The following is a 17,383-nucleotide window of genomic DNA, read 5'->3' on the forward strand; positions in this document are numbered from 1 at the left end:
GCAGAAGAACACAGTCGGATTAGGTTTAGGGTTTTTTGGTTTTTTTTTTTAAATCTCAGGCCTTTTTTGGTACCACGTGCCACCTTCAGCCTTCAGGTGCCTATCATCAGAGGAAGGTTGCGGTCGGCTCTGTAAGTTTTACTGAAGCTGCTGTGATAAAGGCCACTCAGCAGAAAGTAAATTGGAAAAGGCTGAATAGAGAGACAAACCAGAAGAATATTAGCAATAGTTACAGGAGGCCTGAACTCTAAGACAGTGTATGAACATGAAAAATGTTTGCAGGAGAGGACAGGACTGAGAGATGCCTCTGAGCAGACTATTCTTTTCAGTTGTTGGGGGTTTGTTATGTGAACGTTACCAAGTCAAGCGTCACAGGGCATGTGTGCTAAGAAATGCATGGCCTGGCAGTTTCACTGTTGTGTGACCAGAGTGCCATAGAGTACTCACGCCCACCTAGATATGGGGCCTGCCACACACCTAGGCTAGGTACAGGCATCACTGTGGTGTGTGCCATGCGTCATTGAGCCAAGCATCTATATTCAGCCTATGACTGTTGCTAATAGTCAAATTTACTGCCACTTGTTTGGGTCATAGCTTGTTAAAAGGTCAACATGCATGCTCTGAAAAACAGCAGCTGATAGTAGAAATACCTTAACAAAAGCAGTATGGCTAATGATTGTGTTTCAATTTTGTCTAACAAATGGGGAACTCTCTTGTGGTTATTCAAACAGCTGTAATCATAGTGCATAAACTAACTCCTAAAAATAATTCATATTTGTCAGGAATGAATTGGGAAATTATTTCCATTTTTGTTGAAAATTGGTATTTCAGATGGAAGATTTATTGAGCTGAGAGTATTTAGTGAGCCTACTTCCAAGGCACCTAAGGATATTTTTTTCTTCTAAAGGAAAAACACTTCAAATTAAGAAGGTTTTTTGTGATAGTGGTAGTTCTGAGAAATATCTCTATAGAAATAGAAGTTTCTCTATATTTTTTAGAAATATCTCTATAAAGACATGAAAATTAACCAAAATATGGCTGTCTACACACAGTAGTATGAGTTTATGTCTGTTGACTATATTGGCCTAATTTGTTTTTCTTTGGTGGACCTAATAGCATCAAATGACCCAAAATTGCCCTTTCTAAAAATGTGTGAAAACACTAAGATGTTGACATAAAACCATAATTTACTTAAGGCAAATTTTTAAGATAAGGACTTAATTTTAATAGGTGAAATAAGTTGTGAATTAAAGGGAAAAAAATCATTCCTGGAAATGTGTACCTGAATTTTTTCCTCTTAATTTATGTTAAAATCAGGAAGGGTAAAGCATTTCATGTCAGGATAGATATTTCTGGGCTATAGAATGGATTAAGTTCTAAACTTGTGTTTATTAGAGAAATCACAGGATTTATTCTAGTATTTGTAACAGTTTGTAGACCAGTTCATGAATAACAGAAATTTTTCTTTATAGGAAATAAATCTTTAAATATTACAAAATGTACATGTTGTGTCTAATAAGAAAATTTGATTATCATAATCCACATATAACTATAGAATCCATTCTATTAGCCCAAAAGCACTCTCCTGATGAAACGTACTAGAAAATTTCAGTGTATATTATAATAATTACATATAAAACATCAATCTTCAAATTGTTATTCCAGAACAAATGACAACCAAATGCCTGTGTAAACCAATGAAAAGCTACGAAGTTTGGTGGGTTATTTCAACATGGTATGTTCAAATTGATAGAGAAAGAAAATATACCAATTAAAATGCTAGCTGTAGAGTGTCTCTAGCACCATCACATAAACTGTCTTCCCAAATAATTAACTCTTGCTCCTTCAATGACCAGATCATTAAGGAAGAAAATTTCAAATGGAAACCTTAAATGGAATATATAGAATATACTCTATGATTACACTATTTAGAAAGTACTAGTTTGTGAAGACCCAAGAGTTTGCAGTTTTCCCTGTTTAATTCTAGACCAATGTTCTCTTAATATTAATACACTTTGTGTTTTCCTCCCATATTTCTGTACCCTGATATCTTCTAATTCCCATGCTCTGAAGCACCATGTTAGGGTGGGCTCCTGTAACAAAATACCATAAACTGGGTGACTTAACAGCAGAAATTTATTTCTCACATTCCTGGAGGCCATTAAGTCCAAGGTCAAGGCGCTAGCAGACTCACTCTCTGGTGAGGGCCTCTTCCTGCTAGCAGACAGCTATCTGGCTGTGTCCTCACAGGGTGGAGTGAGTGAGCTAGCTCTCTGGCCTCTTATCAGGACACTAATCCCATTCATGAGGATCCGATCTCAGGACATAAATATCTCCCAAAGGTCCCACCTCCAAATACTATTACATTTGGGTGTTAAAGTTTCAACACAGGAGGAGAGAAAACAAATAATTTCCTCCATAACTATTGCTACTGTCTTTGCCCAAGCTTCTGAAGAGACTAGTCTCGATTTCCTCAACCAGATGTTAGCTTTTCCTTCTTTGAAAACATGCAGTCCTTGGTATGTTGGTTATACTCACATTCTACTTATTGTACTCTAATATATATTATCATATGCATATTAGCCTAATCCCATTATTAGATCATAAATGAATTGTAATTAGGAATTTATCCTGGAATGCCCCACCCAGAAACTGGTCATTTTATTTTATAGATGAACTTTTACAGGTGAAATAACTAAAGTCCAGGATGGTTCTACCTTCAGGGACTGTTTTATTTACTTTTTATATTTTGGAAGGAAAATTCTATTTTTACCTATTAAAAAAGAGACCAAAAACTACTGTACAATTAAGCAGTACCATAGGTCAAAGTAATGAAAGAAGCTGATCTTTATTCCTAAATCTCTGAGACCATTGGTGCTCATTTTCAAACTGATTAAAAGTCATGTGATTTAAAACTGGTGTTGATACTACTGTAGATACACTTTAGAGGTCTTCATTTTAGTAGTGCAGTTCATCTACTTCAGCTAACACGTACCGGTGGTTCTAACTCCATGCTGGGCACATAGCAGTGTTATTTCAGTAGTGTTGCAACGGATAGGAAAGTAAAACCACTTATATACTTTATAACACATGTTTTCATTATCATTTGCTTAGGGTTAGAAGAGTGCAGTCACTTTTTGATAAATGGGCTTATAGTTAATTTAATTTTCAAAACCACGACACTCTAGAATTTCCCAGTGTCTTCTGAATTCTTCTCCTCAATGATAAAGCATTCTCAGTTGGTCTTACTGGAAAATAACCCTTCCATCACAAGTATTCAACTCAGCTCACTTATACCAGGAGGGCCACCCTCAGTGTTTCAGTTCACCTTCCTCTTGATTGGTTAGTAACTGTTACCAATTCATGGGTACCCCTACAGAAGCAGTGGGCTCACTAATTTGAATTATCGCCTTCTCTTGTATCCAGAATTCACAGACTATAATGTCATGTTCTGGTATAATGAAAGAAATGACATTTCAAATTAGAATTTATACTAATAAGGTTTTACTTATGTAGAATTAAAATTCATAGGAGAGAAGGTATTTTTCCCATGGCCATATTTCTACATGAACACCTAAATCCTACTAAGAGCAAAAAGATAGTGAGTTGAGTCAACAGGTGATACATTTTAGTTTGAAGATTTTTTGAAACCTGGGACTTTTTAAAAAAATATGTGTAATCAGAATCAAAACACTTCAATAGTAACGCGGTGCCAATGAAGACCACCTCATGAAATAGATGTAGATTAACAGTATTTTCTCTACAATGATAAAATTCTTTGTGAATGTTTTTAAAGTCCATGAAATTCCATTGTTTTACAGGATACAAGCTCAGTATTAAAAGAAGAACAGGTTACTACAGCCTTTGAAGATGAAGGGCCATATTTAATGCAAGAACAACAAGATTCTCTTGTGTGTCAGGGAATTCTTGATTTAGAGGAAGCTGAAATGCCAGAGCCCTTAGCTCCTGGAAGCTACCCTGAATCTATCTGTGAAGATGATGTTACTTTAGCTTTGAAAGAACTAGACGAAAGATGTGAAGAAGAAGAAGCTGATTTTTCTGGACTGTCTAGGTGAGCAGACAGACTAAAATAAGGCGATATTTTCTCTCGCATCTCCTCCCGAATATGACCCTTGATGCAATTTATTTTCATTTCTGTGTATGTTTTAGTCTCTGATCATACTGTCAAAGCCCAGTGAGTGGCCCTTTATGTTTGGAAGCACACCTGATGCCTGCTTTGGCAGGATGCCAGATGGCCAAGTATTAAACTCAGTATTGATGGGGCCACAGCCAGAGGGAAGTGTCAAAATCACAAAATAAACTTCTGTGGTCCCAGAATAAGTCTGGATTCAATCCAAAAAATATTTTACAGTTTAATTATCAATGGTCAGATTTTTTAAGTCTAATTCATATATACACGAGCAAAAGTAATTTATGGTGGGACTTAAACCAAACCGTTTTCAGTAACAGTCCGTTCTCCTAAGAGAGTACTGTGATGGCTGGTGTTTGTGTTAACAGCCAAGAAGAAGAAGAGCAAGACGGTTTTCCAGAGGTGCACACGTCACCCCTCCCGTCACCGTTTCTTTCCGCCATCATCGCTGCTTTCCAGCCAGCGGCTTGTGACGATGACGAGGAAGCCTGGCGCTGCCACGTGGGCCAGATGCTGTCCGACACCGACGGGTCCTGTGCCGTGTTCACTTTTCACGTATTCTCTAGGCTGTTTCAGGTCAGCGACGGTCCTGCCTTCTGAATTCCTATTAGAGTCACCCGGCAAAGTTACGGGCTTTTTTTGGTTCAAAGATCAGCACCTCAAATTTTAGTATTTCCACTGATTAACAAGCATTTTTCCTAAGAGTGATCTTATTTGAATGTATATTTTGGAGTACCTCTGTTTTATCACACAAGCACTAGTACAGCAAACCCCCTTCACCCCCCGTGAATAGATGAAAATATCACATCAGCATCAGGTCAATGTCCTACAGTACACGAGGCCTCCTCAGGGATGCCAGATGTGAGACATGGTCCCTGCCTTCAAGATGCTCACGGTCATTTTATAACAGAGTCTATAATAAAGTGGTAAAAGCATTGGCACTTTGGTTAGAGTGTGGGGACCTGAAAGGTTTTAGCTAAGGTTGTGTCCTCAACTGTAAAAACGGTGATTAATGTACACGTTGACATCTGTTGAGTACGCTACATACTGGCATTTAATTCTTACCACGGACCTATGTAATGTAGATATGTTTTTAGCATTCTAAACCAAGGCACAGAGAGATGCCACTATTAAAGTCATTATCTTCTGAACTACATACCACCTCCCTTCCTTACCTGAGGAAATTCTGCCCACCTTGGAAGTCTCCGCAAAGCACATAGTCTCACTGCAGCATTGCCAGCCACACCAGGCTCTTCTTTCTGGGAGTTCTTTAGTGCTCATTAATTTGAGCATGTAATTCAGTAGTTTTTGCATTGCTACTTGTTTTCTATTTACATTCTTTTCTTTCCAGTAATACTATCCATTTCTTGTCTTAGGTGTAATTTTATTATGATTATTAAAAGCTAACAGTCCTATTCATCCACTTGTAGGTACACATTTAGCCATTTATATGATTATTACACTACTGATAATACTGCCGCCTCATTGAGTAGGTCAAGCACTCTCTGGTAGTTTTAAGTGAGTGAACACTGCGGAGTTCACAAAAAAAGCATTTTTATGACATTTATTACAGTCAGATGGCGGCCTAGATGGCAGTAAACTGCATTTACCAAAAGTTTCTTTTGGGGCAGAAGGTAGTTCCTCAGACACGTGAGCACTTTTTCCCAGGATGTGCAGCATGCATTCCTTCTCACTCGCCTAGTCAAAAAATTTCAGGGATGGGGAGAGAAATGCCATGTATTATTGTTTCCATTTTCAATAATACTATTTTGTAAATCTTTGATCATTTTTAGAAATTAAACTGTTTCCTAAAGAACTGCCTATAAACATGGATTTACAGATCAGTATCACTGCAATTACATATCATTATTGTATATGTACTTATGAAATACTAGACTTTTTTAAATGCTTTTCTCCATAGACAATTCAAAGAAAGTTTGGAGACATAACTAATGAGGCAGTCAGCTTTCTTGGTGAGAGTCTGCAACGTGTTGGTGCCAAATTTAAAAGTTCACTGGAAGTGATGATGATATGTTCAGAATGCCCCACGGTCTTTGTGGATGCTGAAACAGTAAGTTTCCACTTGAGTGCTAATTATAAAAGCTAAATTTCAAAGACAGTATTCAGTGAATGTTCTTTTTAGAAAGTAATTCCAAATTTGAAGTGTACATGTTCATATTTTGAACTTGATTGTAAATATTGGCACAGTACATTTCCCATACATCACATGCAGTGATTGTTTGATTCTGACCCCATTCCTGCCCTGACTCACTCTCCACTAATCCTAGATGGGAAACTAAGGCATTTAGAAATGCACTGTTCCTTTGATTTTTGAATCAAGTTAATAGGAGAGGGCTCTTGTGGAGAACCCAGAATTCCCAGGTTTTCCTCTGACTCATAGGCAACCATAATTGTAGGCTGTGTATTAAGCAATTAAGGTTTAAGGAATTAAGGGTAAACTCCTTGAAGCTTTTTATTTTATTTTATTTTTTAAAGATTTATTTGTTCATAAACAAATGAACCGGGATACAGGTCAGACACCCAGGCGGGTAAGAGAATTCACCAGAGATAAAGCGGGGAACAGAACAGGCAGATTGAGTGAAATACACTGCTGAGACAAGCAGCAGGTGAGACAGGAGAGGTCTGCCACGCCATGTGGGATTCTCGCTGGCTGGGATCGAACCAGCACTGCGCTCAACCCACTGCGCCACCAGGGGAGGCCCCCTTAAAGTTTCTTAAACCTTAAGATATATACTAATCTGGAGCATCAATCTCATCTGAGCCAGTTTTTTAAAGCATTTGAAGGAGTGCTTGTTCTTCCCCATATCCTGAAATCTCACTGCACCTTGTCTCCTTTGAAAGGGCGGCCCTTAGTAAGGTGAGGAGCAATAAGGGACACTGACACCAAGTAGGACCCAAAACAAGAAGAAATTCCATGACCCAAGGTAGTCAGTCTCATGATTTCAAGCAGAGTGGTAACTTCGATCATCTTTCTGATTCGACAGCTGATGTCATGTGGTTTACTGGAAACACTCAAGTTCAGTGTTTTGGAGTTGCAAGAACACCTGGATACATACAACGCCAAGAGAGAAGCCGCTGAGCAGGTCAGTCTCGCTCTACCATGGGAGAAAAGTAGTTTGCTTCTGACACTGGAAGCACAATAGCAGAGACAGAAGAGGACGTCTTAGTATGTGCCATGGAGCCTTACTGGGAACAGTGGGGTCTTTGAGCTCTGTCCTGTGATTTCCTATCTATGGCTTTGAGAAGTGGGGCCTTGAGAGCCTAATCACAAAATGGAAAACTCTAGCTTTATAAAAAGCTTGTGTGTGGAGACAGTGTAGCTGCCCTCAGCATTGCAGGTGGGGGAATACAAGCAGTATTCCTCTGACAATGCATTATGATAGTGTGGTCCAGAAAATCTGCAGCCTGTGACAAGAGTCGTGATCACTTTCCTGTGCGGTGTGTACAGGCAAGCAGAGAGGGAAAGTAGCACATGTGATAGATGAGCTCCATGACCTGCTCAGAAATGTTTCTTCAGCTCCAGAGTGGCACGGTAGGACATGGTAGTTCGTTCCCTGAGTGTAAGTCCAGTATGTTTTCAAACGATTGGCAGAAAAACCTAAAAAAAAAAAAAAAAAGAAAAAAAAAACCCTCTCCTTTTTACACAAACAGGCTTTTTTTCCCGGAACAGGAATTGGGTCTTTCATTAATAAGTTTTAAACATTTAACACATATAGAGCTATGTGAAAACTGAAGTTTAAAACCTAGTTCTTTTTTTTTTTTTTTTAAAGATTTATTTATTTATTTATACAAGCACTGGGTACAGTCAGAAGCACGGGAAGGTGAGAGAATTCACCAGAACCAGAGCGGGGAGCAGAACAGGCAGACTGACGAAATACACTGCTGAGGAGGGCAGCGGGCGGCAGGAGAGGTCTGTGCGCCATGTGGGCCCTCGCCCGGTGGCACTGCCGAGGCTGTGGGCAGCTTCGCAGCCCAGCGCTCAACCGCTGCACCACCAGGGAGGCCCCTAAAATCTAGTTCTTATTCCCTAAATACTCTAGTAGGACTATAAAGCACAAATGTTATATGTGAATAATTAGCAACAAAAGCAAAGCTTCACTTAAGTCAGAGCTATAGATAAAAGCACTGCCACTGTAAAAAGACTTCCCATAATCATAAAGGTCTAACAGAAAACTAATGCAAAACCAAATACTATGATTTCCAAAGACAGGTCACTGTAGATCAAAGGCTAATCGGAAAACTTGACAGATGGTAATTTTAGATTGGAGGGTTATTTCAGGAACAGAATGATACGGTAAACTATAGTCTTCAGGTCCTGTCTGCCCCGCTGTGTTTTTGCAAATAAAGGTTTTTGGAACACAGTTGTCCCATTTATTTACAAGTTATGTCTATGGCAGTTTTTTCACTGCAACAGAGTTAAGTATTTGAAGCAGATAATATATGGTCTGCAACCCCTAAAATATTTACAGCCTGTTTACAGAAAGTCTTCCATACTTTGTTCATGAAGAACAAAATCCTAACAAAGTTAAACTTCTAGTTAGTAAGACTTATACAAAATTACAAAAGGAGGTAGTATTTGTATAAGGATAAGTGGACAGACCAGGGGTATATAATAAGGAATCCAGTAACAAACCCATACATATCTATTTAGAGCAACGGTGCTACTGCAATGAAGTGAGGTATGTTTTCCTTAGTAAACTGTGCCGAATCAATTAAATCTTTATATGTGTGGAAGAAAAATGAACCTTGATTCCTTCCTTCAGGAAGGAATGTTCCTTGTTTCATCTATTTGTTACTTTTTCACCTTTCTTGTCTTCTATCAACTCAAAATTTTTTATTAATTTTTTCCATCTAATTGCTTTTTTTTTTTTTTTTTTTAAGATAGATTTATTTATTTATTTATGCAAGCACTGGGTACAGTCAGAAGCGCGGGAGGGTGAGAGAATTCACCAGAGCCAGAGCAGGGAGCAGAGCAGGCAGAAGGACCGAAGTACACAGCTGAGGGGAGCAGCGGGCGGCAGGAGAGGTCTGCGTGCCATGTGGGACCCTCCTCTGGTGGCCGGGGAGCAGCCGGGGGTCGAACCGGCACTGCAGAGGCTGTGGGCAACTTTGCAACCCAGCGCTCAACCGCTGCGCCACGGGGGAGGCCCCCATCTAATTGCTTGTTAATGATAAATCCTTTTATCCCTTGAGTCTTGGACTTCTAAGGATCACTGGTAAAAGTCTAAGGTATTTCTATAGGACCCCCTCAATTCTTGACAGGAATTGAAAATTTTTGTCTTCCCACCACCATGAGACCAGCAAGTTCTGCCTACCTTTTGTTAGCCTCAGAGACTGCTGCTCAGCTTCTCAGTGTCTCCTGCACAGGTTTAATATGAGGATAGCTTGTGCTCCAGGGCAATCTGTGCAGATTCTTGGATCCCTCTCTGCAGTTTCCTTTCTCCAGGATCTTGGCCCTTCATGCCTTTCCAGTCCTTGAAACTATAGCCACTACTTTCTGTTCAGTCTCTAAGCCTATGGACGTAAATAAGCAGATACCCTCACAGTAAGCACTGGGCTCTCAAGCTCTAACTTTCTAAATCTTGGCTGATGGTATCTAGCTGTTGTAGTGGTCCCTGCAGGACTGACCTTATACAGGCTACTCCACCATGCACAGCAGGAGAAACTCCTCCAGTGAAAATTTAGCCTTCATTTGAGCCTTGAGAAAAGAAAACTCACAGGAAGATGTTTAGATCAGATTTGAACTGCATGGTCAAACATACATAGGTGATCCAACGTGTGGTGTGTGCTGGCTGGAAGGGGTGGGTGGACCTATACTTTTCTGCCCACTATGCAGTCACGGGGCAGTATATTTGGGACTTGTTTTTTTTAACAGAATGAAAATTAGAAATAATTGTGTAGGATAGTGCCACTCCCCCAAAAGGCACATAGTATAAAGATTTAGTAAGAATAAGGAATCAACAAAAAACCTTTTTCAAATTATTGCATATAGATAAATTGGACTGAATTGGTGATGATGATTATATGTAAGCATTTTAACATTTAGTATGAATGGAGACCAATTTACAAATTCCATGCTATTGACTGAATTTGCGGATATTAAGAAATCTGTTGGTAGCTTTTGACAATAGCTGCCAGCAGCTCTATCTGAGGAGGAAGGCTTAACATGTTTTTCTTCAGAGATGCTGTCAAGCAAGTGGCCTTAGGGCCTGTGCAGTCTGAGGGACTGAGATAAAAGGGACACAAGGTCAAAGAGATTGTTTTGAAATAACTAATGTCTAATTTCAATTCCTTGCATGTAGAATGTTAAGTTACAATTGAGAATTTTAAATATATATTCGGTTGTTGGAAAAGTCATGACACGTTTTTACACCGAAAACAGAAAAAATATGTCATGACTTTTCCAACAACCCAATAGTACTGAAAGATTGTCAGAGTAAACTTAATGTAGTTAGTAGTTTTTATCAGTCTTACTACATGTATTTGTTTTGTTACATTTTTTCCTAAAATGTAATTATTATATTTAATTTTATCATAAAAATCCTGACTTCAGTGGGTTGTTTTTCCCCCACTAACCCACAATGCTATTTTTGTTTGAGCAACAAAAAGGTAGGGGCTTCCTTGGTAGCCAAGGGGTTAAATCTCAGCAATATCACTGCTGTGGCCTGAATTTGATCCCCATGCCAGGAAGCTAACCCAAATATGGCATGGCAGACCTCTCCTGTCTTGCCCCCTGCTACCCTCAGCAGTGTATTTCATTAGATCCACCTGTTCTGCTCCCCACTGTCTCTGGTGAATCCTCTCACCCACTGCCCCCATACCTCTCTGGTCTATATCCCACTTATATGCAAAAATAAATAATAATGAAATTTAAAAAGATAAATATACAGCTTTTAGAAATAGCTCTTTGATGGGGAAAAATCACATTTAGCTTCTATATTCACTATTCTCCGCCCCCCATGCCTCTCTATGCAGAAATAAATAATGAAATTTAAAAAGATACCTTAAATATACAGCTTTAGGAATAGCTCTTTGATGGGGAAAAATCACATTTAGCTTCTATATTCAGTATTCTTTGGAGATAACGTTTGTCATTCATTACTGTCCAGAAAAAAAAAAAATAAGATTTAAATGGATTTTGGTTTCTGTCTCACTGATTAAAACTGACACTGTCCTCTGAGAATTAGACTTCTGATAAGCAAACAGACCTGGTTAAATTTTCAGTTGCCTTTATTAAATTGACTAGAGGGAAAGCTCATCTTTCATTTCCTCATCCTACATCTGACAAAGGTCAGGTATAGGATGTGAAAATTTCCAATAAAATCTGCAAACTGAAAAATACCCTTTACTGGGATGTCAGCACCACAAATCCTTAGGAGATAGACTATTTTTCCATTAGTAAACAGTAACAAGTGAACTTCTAGTTATACTGACAGTATCATCTGCCTTCATTTGCTGCATATAAAACATGAGGTGCGAATGAAGATGAACATCTGTGTCTACAAACTAGCCCTATAAATTCAAGTTAACTTGTTTTCTATGCATGGGCTGTTAGATTCCCAACTTCATTGTCTAATTACTGTATTAAAATGCATTGTTATTTATTTATTTAGTGGTTAGACAACTGTAAGAGGACCTTTGGTGCCAAAGAAGACATGTATAGCATAAACACAGAAGCACAAGTAAGTTCCTTATTCTTAATTTCGCTATACTGTTATATCAGGCAAAATAATGTGTATGTTCAAAATTTCTTAACTGCTATCCCTAGAAATAAAGAATACTTGTGACTATCTATTTCTGCTATCAGAATAATTTTAGTAAAAGTTAGGTTCAATGAAATATTGGCTTAGTAATGAAAAAACTGCTTTAATAAAATTGAACAACCAGCTTTGTGACTGAAGCTTAATAACATTCACTAGACAAGCTTGATGGATATCTGAACAGTCCAGGCTGGCTTTCAGTTGCATCTGCCTCTTAAAAACATTTTGTTGTTGTTGTTCTGCATTAGTATTCTACAGATAAGTTGTCTTCTCGGGAAAGCAAGCTAATAGTAATGTGATATACATTCATATTAACCTTTTAAAGGTGAAATTCTGATTGCATAAATTGGTTTTTGCAAATATGAAATCCAGTGAAAATATATTTTCCTAAAGTGTACAATATGTAACACATGTTAAGACCTACAAGTTCTAACCGTAATGCAACTTCATAAGGAGAAGATGCATTGATCAATTAAAATTGCGTTTGACACCATAATTCCAATCTTTCCAAACTCAGTTTACATTGTTAGATTTCTAGTCACTGTAAGTTATTTGTAAGAAAATTTTTGAATTCTTAAAAGCAATAGAAATACTGAGAATAGAATGTATCAATAAACGTTAGCTGTTGGCATTTCAACATTATCTTTGGCTTTATATCTTGTCTTGTAGATTGTATAATTATCCCCATTTTGCCCATTAGAAACTTGAGACTCAGAGAAGCTAAGTTATCTAAAGTCAGAATTAAGACTCAAATCTAGGTAGGCTAACTCCAAATCCTGCACTGTTACAGTCTGTCACATCATCTATGCATAGAAAAATGAGGTAAGATAAGGAATTAACCAACTTCTAGATTAGCATTAGATCCTTTCATTCTAATTCTGCCTTTTCCACTATTTAACTACATGGCTTGAACAAGTAACAAACTCCTAAAGAAAATGAGTTCTATCTCCAGGAGTCTCAGTCAGTTAATGTAGCTTAAGGTTTTCTACTAACTGAAAGGTAAAAAACTGTATATTTAGTTTCATTTACTCTTTGTCCCTGTGTGCCAATATCGACTTCTGCATAAGCTGTCAAAAAAAAAAAAATGCAGAGGGATATATGTGTAAATTTAGAGTAATTCTGAACTATAGGGTTATTAATTTCTTACCATTATGGTAGGAATCATTTGATCAGTGATTTCCATTATATCCCAAAATAAAGGCTATGGATGGATATATGCATATAGAGTTAAGTTCTATTTATTTATCCTAACAGAATGAGAAAATGTTTAAACTCAAATAGTTGTTAGTTTCCATATAAAACCAAAAAGTAAAACCTCAGAAATTTAGATATGCTAATGTGTTTGACATTGGCTTGTGCTCAATTCATGTTGACCACACATTGTGAATGGTAAGTAGTATGGAGCTAAAGTTCACCTTTGCTTAGCAAATCCCTTCTAAATTGATAGGAACGTTATATCAACAGTCTGCCAGAGGAAACTATTTAGAAAAGCAGACTTCAAAAGAGACTTTTAGAAGCAATATTTATATGATGGCAATTGCTGTTTTAGTTGGAAGACCCTCTTCTCCATTAATGAGAAAAAGATCCAAGTTGCTGTGGATAATTTACTGAAGTGTACATTAGGAATGCAATCTAAAACACATCTGTTTTCAATAGTTTAACTTTGACTCAGTACCAATTATGGCAACATAGGACCTAATTAGACAGTAAAGGGTAGCAAGCCTAGAATGAACCACACCAGAGATACTCTTCTCAGGGTATTTTTATCAGATTTACAAACCAATCCTTTATGAGAAGAGTAATTTATTTCTTCTGAGAATTTTTCCACTTTACTAATGGAAATTTTATTACATTTGGCTTTTTAAAAAATACTATAAAAACCTTATCTAGAAGACCAGCTATAAGTCAAATTTCCCAAGATAATATTAGTTCCAGTATAGTTTTTGCACAAGAAATAAACTCAAGCCTAAAAGTAATTCAGTCAAGAATTTAAAAACACCCTGGATTGCTATGGTAAATTCCTAAAATTTTATCTGGAAATAGCACCAAACTTTTCTTTGGGGTGTAATTAAGTATCCTTCAGTTTGCCTGGGACATCTGTGACCCTACTTAAAATGATTTTACACTAATTCTTGGTCTTTTTCTTCTTTTGTGACCCGATTACCTTCTTGCTTAGCAAATGGAAATTCTAGCAGTAAGTGACCTGTCTTAATTTACAGAATACTTATCCATGTTGGACAAACTGATTTTCATTTGTCATTTGTGATCTAGCAATGTTTTGTCATGGACTACTTTAAGAAGTAATGTGTGCTTCAGTTTTGCATAGCCCTAATCCATGAAATGTTGGTCCTCTAAAAACAGATTTTATCAATATGTAAAACTAGCAGTCACTTTCTTATACTGCTATCACTAACATCTTTGAAATTTCTTAATTTTAAAAAAAGTGCATATGTTAATTTCATTGTCTCATTTCAATGAGATTACAAAATGGTTTTTTTTTTTAAGAATTATTTTAAACTATTCTCACATTTTAGGCAAGAGTTTATCAATTTTACTTGGCTTTATCAAGCACTTAATGATACATGCAGTGAGATACATATCTCAGTGTGGCTAAAGTATATACACTTGCAAAATTCATTTCACTACATATTTAAAGGATAAAGTTTCAGTGAATCTTTTTTTAAAAGTATACCATAATCTCCTGTAAAACTCTTACCTGTCTTATGTGGAAATGTGCTTCACATTAAATGTGACTTATGTAACCAAATCTTTTAAATTTTTACTTTAATCCCAGTCTTCAAAACATCTCTCATCTGTCTTTCATCGGCTTCACATCATATTAACTTGCTTATTGCAAAGACAATTTTAACATAATTATTTACTTATAACTTTTTTTAGAAATAATGCTATCTAGTTAATCAGATATCATGGAAATCACACCTAAATTTAATAGTGTTACTTCTTTCTAGGAACTGGAGCTCTGCCGAAGATTGTACAAGTTGCATTTTCAATTGCTGCTTTTGTTCCAAGCCTACTGTAAACTTATCAACCAAGTAAACACAATAAAAAATGAAGCAGAGGTAAGTACCAGGAATCTGTAGCCAATTTCAGAAAACTAAAATATTTGTAGGGGAGCTTAGGTCAAAAGTCACAAGCAAATTTTTTAATTTTTTAAAAATGATGTGCTACTTTAGGACCTATTATTAAATTAGATAGCAAATAGCCAGCAGTCTTAAAAGGCTGAAGACCTTAAAGAACATATGTAATCAAAAAAGTCAACTAAGATGCATCAGTTCAACAAAGACATTTATATTGTGAAGGCCCCTTAATATCTTATGCATGTATTATTTCTGTAATGCATACAGTATTAACCATGTCAACACTTTGCCTATTGGAAGTCAGTAATGAATTGATTCAGAAGCAGGGACTTAGGACCTCCCTGGTGGCACAGGGTTAAAATCAGCACTATCAAGCTATTGCCAGCCAGTGCAGCACAAGTGGCCAGGCAGCTGAACCACATGGCACAGCAGACCTCTCCTGTCTGCCCAATGCTCCCCTCAGCAGTGTATTTCAGTCAGTCCGCCTGTTCTGCTCCCCACTCTGTCTCTGGTGAATCTTCTCACCCCCGCACCTCTGGCCTATACCTAGTTCTTGTATGCATAAATAAATGTTAAAAAAAAGTAGGAATTTAGTTTTAGAACTATCACTGGAGATATAGTTTGTCTTTTTAATGGTTAAATTTATTTAGCAAAAGACAGATTTATATAAAATACCTTGGGTAAGTAAGTAACTTTAAAATATAAAATTTGGGCCTCCCCGCTGGCGCAGCGGTTGAGCGCTGGGTTGCGAAGCTGCCCGCGGCCTCTGTGGCGCCGGTTCGATCCCCGGCTGCTCCCCGGCCACTGGAGGAGGGTCCCACATGGCGCGCAGACCTCTCCTGCCGCCCGCTGCTCCCCTCAGCAGTGTACCTCGGTCCTTCTGCCTGCTCTGCTCCCCGCTCTGGCTCTGGTGAATTCTCTCACCCTCCGGCGCTTCTGACTGTACCCAGTGCTTGTATAAATAAATAAATAAATAAAAATTAATCTTAAAAATATATATAAAAAAAAATAAAAAAATATAAAATTTTCCTTTAAGGTCCAAAAATTTATGGTCCTCCCACAACAGTGCATTTTTACTATGTGACGTATAATATATATCACGTTACAACCAATATAAACAGTGGTTACAACCTTTTATTACAGTATAGCATTAATTATAATAAAATAACTTGTAAAGACTATTTGCTAAAATGACTTCTCTTTACTGAATAGAGAACTGCCTATAACTACTAAGTTTATATACTACCATCAGATGTAAAGAAACAGATGTTCTTTCAAAGTGTATTTCTTTCTTTTAGGTCATCAACATGTCAGAGGAACTTGCCCAACTAGAAAGTATCCTCAAAGAAGCCGAGTCAGCTTCAGAAAATGAAGAAATTGATATTTCCAAAGCTGCACAAACTACTATAGAAACTGCCATTCATTCCTTAATTGAAACTTTGAAAAATAAGGAATTTATATCAGCTGTAGCACAAGTCAAAGCTTTCAGGTAAAATATGAAGGGATTTAAAAGAGATACCTTTAAACTTAGACTGGGAGTTAACAATGGGTTGATTTTCAGTTTGAGGTGAAAGGAAAAGTAAAAGGCCATTATTTTCTACAATTATACTGTAATAACACCAATTTTAGATTTTGTTTAAGTGATACTCTCAGTAATAATATTTACTCAAATAGTAAGACAAATTCCTCAGTGATTTCACAAGGGAACTTTGTGGGGACAGATATTTACTAAGGATGTACTTAATCTTATCTGGACTTAAACATTGTCTTTTCAGATCTCTCTGGCCTAATGACATCTTTGGCAGTTGTGAAGATGACCCTGTGCAGACTCTGTTACACATATATTTCCATCACCAGACGCTGGGCCAGACAGGAAGCTTCGCAGTTATAGGCTCTGACCTGGACATGTCAGAAGCCAACTACAAGCTCATGGAACTTAATCTAGAAATAAGAGAGAGTCTACGCATGGTGCAATCATACCAGCTTCTAGCACAGGCCAAACCAATTGGAAATTTGGTGAGCACTGGATTCTGAGAAACTTCAGGCGTTTAGGAAAGAAACTAATCTGAAGATGACTAAGAAATTAGCAAGCACCTTTTATGAACCCTTGCAGTTCACTTGATAACTTTTCTGGCAGCATCCACAACCACAGTGTGACTAACGTCAAGATAAAGTAAGGCTGTCAAAATCTAAGATCTGAAGGAAAAGATCTCACTAACAGCTGCCAATACCTCCCACAATAACCAGACGAAGGAGTTTTTAAAATTACTTAACCTATCTGAAAAGAAAAGGGCTAAAAGTGATGCATCCAAACACATTATTTTCTGGAGAAGGAAAAGAACTCTAATGTTGCA

General features: G+C 37.4%; 1 protein-coding gene across 2 annotated transcripts in view; it reads left to right on the forward strand.

Moving 5' to 3' along the window:
- Positions 1 to 17,063, forward strand: part of FRYL (FRY like transcription coactivator) — a gene marked incomplete at both ends in the record, with an annotated part of 139,115 nt that extends 122,052 nt beyond the window's left edge. The window contains 9 exons of one of the 2 annotated variants that reach the window (XM_084233592.1): positions 3,822 to 4,072; positions 4,519 to 4,726; positions 6,072 to 6,221; positions 7,156 to 7,254; positions 11,785 to 11,853; positions 14,108 to 14,125; positions 14,901 to 15,011; positions 16,328 to 16,518; positions 16,805 to 17,063. In XM_084233592.1, the coding sequence (XP_084089718.1) occupies positions 3,822 to 4,072; positions 4,519 to 4,726; positions 6,072 to 6,221; positions 7,156 to 7,254; positions 11,785 to 11,853; positions 14,108 to 14,125; positions 14,901 to 15,011; positions 16,328 to 16,518; positions 16,805 to 17,063 (1,356 nt within the window). The remainder of the gene's footprint in view (positions 1 to 3,821; positions 4,073 to 4,518; positions 4,727 to 6,071; positions 6,222 to 7,155; positions 7,255 to 11,784; positions 11,854 to 14,107; positions 14,126 to 14,900; positions 15,012 to 16,327; positions 16,519 to 16,804) is intronic. The other variant, XM_084233593.1, reaches the window with a different exon arrangement.
- Between the last annotated feature and the right edge of the window lie 320 nt (positions 17,064 to 17,383).

Source organism: Talpa europaea (assembly GCF_964194135.1).
Source record: "Talpa europaea genome assembly, chromosome: 5".
Lineage (NCBI taxonomy): Eukaryota > Metazoa > Chordata > Mammalia > Eulipotyphla > Talpidae > Talpa > Talpa europaea.